The 9,415-nt window shown below is 44.7% G+C and overlaps 1 protein-coding gene and 1 long non-coding RNA gene across 2 annotated transcripts; one reads left to right on the top strand and one right to left on the bottom strand.

Moving 5' to 3' along the window:
- Positions 1–1,341: 1,341 nt before the first annotated feature.
- On the bottom strand, positions 1,342–9,330 carry LOC135513239 (prohibitin-2-like). Its single transcript, XM_064936066.1, has 10 exons — positions 9,088–9,330; positions 8,042–8,174; positions 7,867–7,951; positions 7,660–7,739; positions 7,209–7,393; positions 5,334–5,463; positions 5,098–5,201; positions 3,721–3,798; positions 3,299–3,375; positions 1,342–2,213 (listed from the first exon to the last, which is right to left on the bottom strand). Exons 1-10 carry the CDS (start codon positions 9,106–9,108, stop codon positions 2,192–2,194), a joined length of 915 nt encoding a protein of 304 aa, XP_064792138.1. The 5' UTR covers positions 9,109–9,330; the 3' UTR covers positions 1,342–2,191.
- LOC135513241 (uncharacterized) lies at positions 4,560–4,891 on the top strand. Its single transcript, XR_010451508.1, has 3 exons — positions 4,560–4,636; positions 4,672–4,700; positions 4,864–4,891. It is a non-coding gene; the product is annotated as an uncharacterized LOC135513241 (long non-coding RNA).
- Positions 9,331–9,415: the final 85 nt, after the last annotated feature.

Here is a 9,415-nt window from a genome sequence, read left to right as displayed (position 1 = left end):
CTGCCTGCGGCTATGGAACCATTACCTGTTCACCGGATGTGCTACCTGTCCCAGACCTGCTGTTTTCAACTCTCTATAGACAGACTCTTAATGACCGGCTATGAAAAGCCAACTGACATTTACTCCTGAGGTGCTGACCTGTTGCACCCTCGACAACCACTGTGATTATTATCATCTCACCCTGCTGGTCATCTATGAACATTTGAGCATCTTGGCATGTTCTGTTATCTCCTCCCGGCACAGCCAGAAGGACTGGCCACCCCATCATAGCCTGTTTCCACTCTAGGTTTCTTCCTAGGTTTTGGCCTTTCTATGGAGTTTTTCCTAGCCGCCGTGCTTCTACACCTGCATTGCTTGCTGTTTGGGATTTTAGGCTGGGTTTCTGTACAGCACTTTGTGACATCAGCTGATGTAAGGGCTTTATAAATTTGATTGAGTTTGTCTAAATATGTTTATTTTTTCATTATGGGGTGTTGTGTCAACTGAAGGAGGGAAAAAAACAATTTAATACAATTTAAGAGTAAGGCTGTAATGTACCAAAATGTGGCTAAAGTAGAGAGTGGATATTTTCCTAATACTCTGTAGATCCCATCTCTTTTTGTTTTTTTTCACCAGTTGGCTGAACATGGACCAGAACTCCAGTATTTTTCCTTCAGTTTGTTCTCCATCTTTTTAAACAGGAAGCCAATTCGGTTTCACCACTTATTTCCATGACTTAACTAATTTTCTCATGGCTCCCTTGTCCCTCTGCAGACATACAGTAAGCAATAGGTTTGGAACATCGAATGGCAATGAAACGTTTATATTTTAATTTTAAATCACAGTATTGAATAACAATACATATCTTGAGGTCCCTGGCAATTCCCACCCCTACTATGTGACCCACATTCACAGGCTGATGTCATACAGGCCAGAGGCAGAATCATTTAAGCGGGACAAAAATGAGTCCATGTGTAGGCTAATTGTGCATTTGGAACGTTCATGTTTCCATTTTGAAAATGTTCCTTCTTGTTAATGCCTAAAGAAACACAGCCCAGGATTAAACATCAGTGCATTTGTTAGTCAACAAGTATTCATATGTTCGATTCCCAAGGGGAGAATACGGTAGCAACACATTCACTCCATTAAAAGGATTGTCATGTAGTGGCTTTAATGCCACTGCAGATGTACAGCTAAAGATCTCCCTAGTACAACAGGCTGTACTGTTATCCAATACGTCTGTTTCCGTCATGGGATCATTTAATTTCTCAGAAAACCTGAATGTGGACAATAGCAAGCAATTTTGCAATAGTACTTACATAATGTGTTTTTTCCAAAACAAAACATGCACACACACGTAAAAAGATTTTGGAATAAAACGTACTGTCCCTGTTTATTTTCAGTCACGTCAACAGTGAACAATGTATTAACACTTAGAAGGGCAAAGCCTTTTCAGTCAGCTCCAAACTAGTGGATGGAATCATTTTGGCAGACCCTTGATCGCCACGAGGAGTAGTACCTTTCCCCAGCAGAGCTGCATCAGATAATATGGTCGTGTATCAAATAACATGGCCGTCATTTAACACAACGAGGGCAGCTAGTCCCAGCAGTAGTTTCATAGAAAACAAAGAGGACTTAAGTCATTATTAAACATCTGATGCGCCAAGGCTGAGTTTAGAACAGCAGCCCAATTCAGATATTTGGTCTACCAATTAGACTTTTGACCAATCACACCAGATCCTTTTCAGAGCTGATCTGATTAATCGAAAGACCAATTAGTAAAAAAATATATAAAAAAATTGATCAGAATTGGGCTGCCTGTCTAAACGCAGCCCAAGAGCCTAGTCCTGCTGTTTTCAACACATGTACACAAACACATCTAGGGATTAGACAGAACAAGTAGGATTCCTTCAGCATCACCTACACAGCTTATTGTTAACGAAGCACCTGATTACGTTGTTATAGACGAGTGCCATTTGGTTCGATTCCACAAAACACTATTGACTCCAAATCCCAATATGACATCACCCCTGCAGGTTCCATCTGCACCTAGCCATGTCAGATATACACCACTAGTCCCAGAGGTTTACTGCACAGAGTCTTCTTCAGAGAGATGGTAAACCACTTGGTTACAATCAGATTAACAGGCAGGTGGACAGACAGCAGCAGATGTAGCCTCAGACCGGTGGAATGCTAGAGGCCTCTCAAAAGCCTACTTCTTTCCCAGTGATAGACTGAAACGGAAGCAGAGGGGGGGTTGCCCGTGTTAATGATGCATAGTATTCTTTATAGTCCTTTCCTAAAAAAACAAAGAGGATTCACAATAAGGCAATCCATAAGGGGAAAACATAACAGCAATTTCAGCATTTCTTCAAGGCTTTGACAAGACACTAACTCCAGTAAACATGTCATCAACACACACGATGGACAGGGTTGCAGACATGTTTCGGAATACATCTCATTATGGTTTGTCTTGCCATTATTGTCAACTGCATAATAATTTAAGATGTATACGAGTTTTGAATGACTGGCGTTTTTGCACCAGGCCTGTGTCTCCGTTTCTGTGAACCGCTACACACGGACACTAAAGATCCTTGGCAGCATTAAGAGAAGAGGAGAATTACTTCAGTGTGGCACAGACAGTCTGACCAGTCATTCTCATTACAGCGACCAGGCAAAGCAGTGAGATGGAGAGCAAAGACCAGGGTTGTGTTCAATTAGCGCACACCGTAACAAAACATGCTCATGTTTTGTAAGGAAAACTAGCGTTTCTTGTTGGATAGTCCTTCCCTGTTTTCAGCCTGTCGTCTTCCATTTACGTACCTAGTGAACACCCTCTGGTGGTCATAGGTCAAAGCTGTGAAAATGACACGACATGCACATTGGAGGGAATGTGAGAAGAGCAGTCATAACGGTCATGGTTTTGCTAAAAATCATGTTCTCTTTGAGCTAGTATAGAGCAGCTTCACAAAACACTCCAGAGCAACTTTAGGGAATGTCTACTTTTCCCACAGGTAATGTGATAGATTTGTAAGTCGCAATTTGTAAGTCGCTCTGGATAAGAGCGTCTGCTAAATGACTTAAATGTAAATGTAATAGAGAATGTATTTTTCCCCCCAATATTGCCATTGATTTTCCCCAGCACCTGTAATGCACGACACAGTGGGCCAAACTGTGGATGTGAACACTCATGTATGTCAGAGCTAACCCTGTTTGAGGCAACTACAACAAACCATCTGGGTAGTGGTGAGCCATGCAAGAAAGTACAAAAGCCAGATGAGGACATGATGTTGCGAGAGTGAAGCTAAGAGAAACATACTTGTTAAAAGAGTCGTCTTGAAGGTTGAGGACCAGGTTGTCGGCGGAAAGGTACACCTTGTTCTGGGACGTTGCCACCTGAGACGACATAACAGACAAAACACAGCGTCAAAGAGCTAGTCTTTGTAGCAGCTCATAGTACGAGGATAAACAACCCTCCTTCAGTCCTATTGCCTCAGAAAAAAATGGAAGATAGCGATATAACCAGCTAACTACACTGTGGGTTACAATAGCAACGAGAACCAAACAGCCACAACAAGAATAGGCTGCTAAAATGAATGACCCCATTCTGACTGGAACAATAAGATCAAAAGTTGAGAAACGATTTCCTCCTAAATGAATGAATGAAGTAGTTATGAGGACAATAACTCCATTGATCTCCAAATTCCTTTATACAGGAACAAGGACACGATTACAACTCACCGTCTTAGCAATGGCCTGGGCAGCTCTGATTCGGCGAAGCTTCAGGTATCCAGGATTCTTCGTCACTGCTTGTCCCAACTACAACACCAAACACACAAGAGCCATAATGAATGAATACTTCATGAAATTCACACGTGTCAGAAGTATTACAGTGTAAATGTACTTTTAAATCCGTCTGTCTGCATATTTTTCATTTTGGCATATGAAGGTGCAGTGAGAGAGCCGATGGATTGGACCGTACTTTTCTCGCCAATCATCTTGGGAAAACACGTATACTTAAGTGGAAATCAACCAATCCTCTATCGATAACACAACGGAAAGGTCACATGCTTTATTACCTAAACGTTGAAAGTTTGTGGGCGATAGAGAAACAAAATGGTACAGTTTGAGGTCATGTGGCGGAGATTGATGCAGGTGGGTCTGGGCAGGGTGATGTAGATGGAGGGGGGGTGAGCAGGTGGGTCTGGGCAGGGTGATGTAGTTGATGGAGGGGGGGGGGGTGAGCAGGTGTGATGTAGTTGATGGAGGGGGGGGAGCAGGTGTGATGTAGTTGATGGAGGGGGAGGGAGCAGGTGTGATGTAGTTGATGGAGGGGGAGGGAGCAGGTGTGATGTAGTTGATGGAGGGGGAGGGAGCAGGTGTGATGTAGTTGATGGAGGGGGAGGGAGCAGGTGTGATATAGTTGATGGAGGGGGGGAGCAGGTGTGATGTAGTTGATGGAGGGGGGGAGCAGGTGTGATGTAGTTGTAGTTTGGGTGACATAGTTTACAAAAAAAAAAGGAATTCATATAACACGTTAAGTCGATAAAAAACAAACAATTGTAGAGCAGAAAAATCCGGTTTTGAAGTCATGCGAGGAAGAGGGAGCAGATTGTCTAGAGGCTGTGGTGAAGTTAATGTGTCACCATCTTGGCAGGTTGTGGTGAAGTTAATGTGTCACCATCTTGGCAGGTTGTGGTGAAGTGTTACCATCTTGGCAGGTTGTGGTGAAGTGTTACCATCTTGGCAGGTTGTGGTGAAGTGTTACCATCTTGGCAGGTTGTGGTGAAGTTAATGTGTTACCATCTTGGCAGGTTGTGGTGAAGTTAATGTGTCACCATCTTGGCAGGTTGTGGTGAAGTTAATGTGTTACCATCTTGGCAGGTTGTGGTGAAGTTAATGTGTTACCATCTTGGCAGATTGTAGTGAAGTTAATGTGTTACCATCTTGGCAGATTGTAGTGAAGTTAATGTGTTACCATCTTGGCAGGTTGTAGTGAAGTTAATGTGTTACCATCTTGGCAGATTGTAGTGAAGTTAATGTGTTACCATCTTGGCAGGTTGTAGTGAAGTTAATGTGTTACCATCTTGGCAGGTTGTGGTGAAGTTAATGTGTTACCATCTTGGCAGCCTCTGCCTCTCCCTCTGCCTGAATAATCTTGTGTCTCTGGTCCTGTTTGGCTTTCTCCACGTAGAACTGGGCTCTCTGGGCCTCCTGTTGGGCTGTAAAGACACATAGGCTGTGTTTTAAAACTCAATGCATGTTCTCACACCACCACACATATGCAGACAACCGAACACATGCAAGTACACATCCACAGACAGCCATATATACCCCCCACAATGGGTACGTACCAACTTGTTTGGCCTCTACGGCAGCAGTGTACTCCCTGCTGAAGCTCAGCTCTGTGATGGCCACATCGTCCAGGATGATGTTGAAGTCTTTGGCTCTCTCAAACAGCTCCCGGCGAATCAACAAGGACACCTACAGTAGACCCAGGAACACGTCAGACTCATAAAACACCTTCAGGGAAAGGCTAAACATATGCAGGACTTCACGTGTCAATCTAATGCATGTAAAAAAAAATAAAAGCAGAGACTGGCAAAGTACACAACCTTGGTCCCGTATAATCCATCACTCCTGTGTGGCAGTACCCGTGGTCTCTGAGATGAGCTGTAGTCTACCTGTGTGGCAGTACCCGTGGTCTCTGAGATGAACTGTAGTCTACCCGTGGTCTCTGAGATGAACTGTAGTCTAAGCGTGGTCTCTGAGATGAACTGTAGTCTACCCGTGCTCTCTGATGAACTGTAGTCTACCCGTGCTCTCTGATGAACTGTAGTCTACCCGTGCTCTCTGATGAACTGCAGTCTACCCGTGCTCTCTCAGATGAACTGCAGTCTACCCGTGCTCTCTCAGATGAACTGCAGTCTACCCGTGCTCTCTCAGATGAACTGCAGTCTACCCGTGCTCTCTCAGATGAACTGCAGTCTACCCGTGCTCTCTCAGATGAACTGCAGTCTACCCGTGCTCTCTCAGATGAACTGTAGTCTACCCGTGCTCTCTCAGATGAACTGTAGTCTACCCGTGCTCTCTCAGATGAACTGTAGTCTACCCGTGCTCTCTCAGATGAACTGTAGTCTACCCGTGCTCTCTCAGATGAACTGTAGTCTACCCGTGCTCTCTCAGATGAACTGTAGTCTACCCGTGCTCTCTCAGATGAACTGTAGTCTACCCGTGCTCTCTCAGATGAACTGTAGTCTACCCGTGCTCTCTCAGATGAACTGTAGTCTACCCGTGCTCTCTCAGATGAACTGTAGTCTACCCGTGCTCTCTCAGATGAACTGTAGTCTACCCGTGCTCTCTCAGATGAACTGTAGTCTACCCGTGCTCTCTCAGATGAACTGTAGTCTACCCGTGCTCTCTCAGATGAACTGTAGTCTACCCGTGCTCTCTCAGATGAACTGTAGTCTACCCGTGCTCTCTCAGATGAACTGTAGTCTACCCGTGCTCTCTCAGATGAACTGTAGTCTACCCGTGCTCTCTCAGATGAACTGTAGTCTACCCGTGCTCTCTCAGATGAACTGTAGTCTACCCGTGCTCTCTCAGATGAACTGTAGTCTACCCGTGCTCTCTCAGATGAACTGTAGTCTACCCGTGCTCTCTCAGATGAACTGTAGTCTACCCGTGCTCTCTCAGATGAACTGTAGTCTACCCGTGCTCTCTCAGATGAACTGTAGTCTACCCGTGCTCTCTCAGATGAACTGTAGTCTACCCGTGCTCTCTCAGATGAACTGTAGTCTACCCGTGCTCTCTCAGATGAACTGTAGTCTACCCGTGCTCTCTCAGATGAACTGTAGTCTACCCGTGCTCTCTCAGATGAACTGTAGTCTACCCGTGCTCTCTCAGATGAACTGTAGTCTACCCGTGCTCTCTCAGATGAACTGTAGTCTACCCGTGCTCTCTCAGATGAACTGTAGTCTACCCGTGCTCTCTCAGATGAACTGTAGTCTACCCGTGCTCTCTCAGATGAACTGTAGTCTACCCGTGCTCTCTCAGATGAACTGTAGTCTACCCGTGCTCTCTCAGATGAACTGTAGTCTACCCGTGCTCTCTCAGATGAACTGTAGTCTACCCGTGCTCTCTCAGATGAACTGTAGTCTACCTGTGTGGCAGTATCTGTGCTCTCTGATGAGCTGTAGCCTACCCGTGTACGAGTCCCTGTGCCGTACCTGTGCTCTCTGAGTAATGAGCTGTGAGGCATTGAACTTGGCCACCACGCTCTTTAGCACCTCGTTGACAATGGAGGGTAGTACTCTCTCGTCATAGTCTTTCCCCAGCTGCTGGTACATGGCAGGCAGGTTGGCGGCCACGGGACGAGACAGCACACGCAGACCAATGTTTATCATCTGCAGATCTACACAAGGGAAACAGGGAGAGAGAGACCGGGAGAGAGAGAGGAGTCACAGGGCTGTATCACAACTGGCTGTGATTTGGAGTCCCATAAGACGGCGCACAATTGGCCTAGCGTCATCCGGGTTCGGCCATCATTGTAAATAAGAATATGTTCTTAACTGACTTGCCTATTTAAATAAAAGGTTAAAACATCACATCTTTACTGATCTGCTGGACATAATGTATTGGTCTACATGTGTCCATCCCCCCATTTCTGCCATCATGTACCTTTACTTCCAGTTAGTGAAGCGATCTTCCTGGGCCTGGCTCTGATGTCATAGATTATTGGGTACTGGATCCATGGTAACCTGAAGAAGAACAACAACTGTTCAGTTACAATATGGTCATGTGAATTCAGTTTTGTTTCAAGTTGGAGCCTACCGAACATGACGACCCTGGCTTTATGATAAACCCCACCCCAGACCGACAGTGTACCTGAAGTGCAGTCCCTCAGCCAACACTGTGTCCATCTGCATCCCCCCAATTCTGTTGAAGATGATCGCTCTTTGACCTCCATCCACTGGGAACAAACCATTTCACACAACATTAGAGGGGTGCACTCATGATTGTGATAAGTGTTACCCATTCCACTACCAGAGGTTAAGCATACCCGTGAATGTAGCCTCTTTGACGCCATAGGCCAGAGCTCCAGCACCAATGAGCAGCTTGAGACCTATCCCTGCTCCCTTGCCCCCCGCACCAGACATACGACCGGCCAGGTCCCGCAGATGTGTCAGGAAGCGCTGGGAAGACAGAACAAGGACGTCATGTTAAGCATCTGACAGAGACCCTTTCTCCACAAATGACTACATGGCTTCCTCTACAGTTGTTCATTTATTAGGCCAGTAATACATTGAGTGATTTGGAAGGCTTCTTGTGATGGTCCAGCAATTTAACACCCCTCCCCCATCTGGTGGCCTTGAGGGGTACTTGTGTCCAGGACAATGCCTGCCATTCATATTCACCTCGAATATTCTTGACCATTTATAACATAACTGAATTGTGCAGGTCAATAAGTAATATGCATGTGAACTAGTCACGTTAACGTTTAAGCAGCACTTAAATCCATGTATTCCACGTAGAAACGGGTAGGCAAATTACCTGCATGTGTGTTGACATTGAATGAATGACTTGGAATGTGTTGGTTCTGCAAACTAGTTATATTTTGGTAACTGCCTGCTAGGCTCGTCTGTTATTCCAAATATCAATATTGTCCCATACTTCAGAAAGAAGCTAGCTATGTTTAACTAGCTAGCAAATATTAACAAAATACATTTAAGTTAGCTAGCTTATTAGCATCTGATGCAACGTGAGACATGGCCTGTTTCTAGCTAATTTGGCATCGGCAAACCTTAGCTTCCATTTGGAAGCTAAAAAAATATATACTTGCTATATTTATTAGCTAGTTGTCAAGCATTGCAGAGAGGATATGAGTCTTAACTACCAGTGTAGTTAGCCAGTTAAACATAACTCGCTAACGTTAGTTATTAGCTAACCTGTGCTCGTTATCTCCATCTCCTCTCAAGCATAGCCTGTAAGTCATAATATATTAACACACGTGTCTGAAATACAAACAGCGTCTATAAGCTGACACCATAACAAGTATTTATTCCCTGTCTATAGTAAGTATGGTTGGTAGCTATTTTAAATACTCACGCTGGGCTCTTTATTCGCCATGCTTGCAGTGCAGTCGATATCCAAGGTCGTCACAGACAACTTTACTCATTCAGGCGAAAGGCTTTCTGGGAATTGAAGTTCACTGCAGCTAAAATGATATAACTGACATGTGGTGGGCTAGGCTAGTCTGCCCACGGGTTTATTGAAGTGTTGAGTGGCTTAGTCAAAAATTTGCATGAATGTTTAGTTCTAATTTGCATACAGGTGCCCCATGCCTCATACACTAGCCAAGTTTGGGATCCTAGGAGACAAAATATCTTGCATGAACCACTCATTCTGTTGCAGTTAAACTTCATCAACTACAAAA

Source organism: Oncorhynchus masou, chromosome 24 (assembly GCF_036934945.1).
Source record: "Oncorhynchus masou masou isolate Uvic2021 chromosome 24, UVic_Omas_1.1, whole genome shotgun sequence".
NCBI lineage: Eukaryota > Metazoa > Chordata > Actinopteri > Salmoniformes > Salmonidae > Oncorhynchus > Oncorhynchus masou.
This window is presented reverse-complemented; position numbering and strand designations above follow the sequence as displayed.

What these genes read in the sequence shown, in the direction of transcription:
- LOC135513239 (XM_064936066.1), bottom strand. Translation starts at nt 9,108, where the DNA reads ATGGCGAATAAAGAGCCCAGC. An exon ending in CAAAGAGGCTACATTCACGG is followed by an intron (nt 7,952 to 8,041) that starts GTATGCTTAACC and finishes GTTTGTTCCCAG; the next exon opens with TGGATGGAGGTCAAAGAGCG. An exon ending in CCCAGGCCATTGCTAAGACG is followed by an intron (nt 3,376 to 3,720) that starts GTGAGTTGTAAT and finishes ATGTCGTCTCAG; the next exon opens with GTGGCAACGTCCCAGAACAA.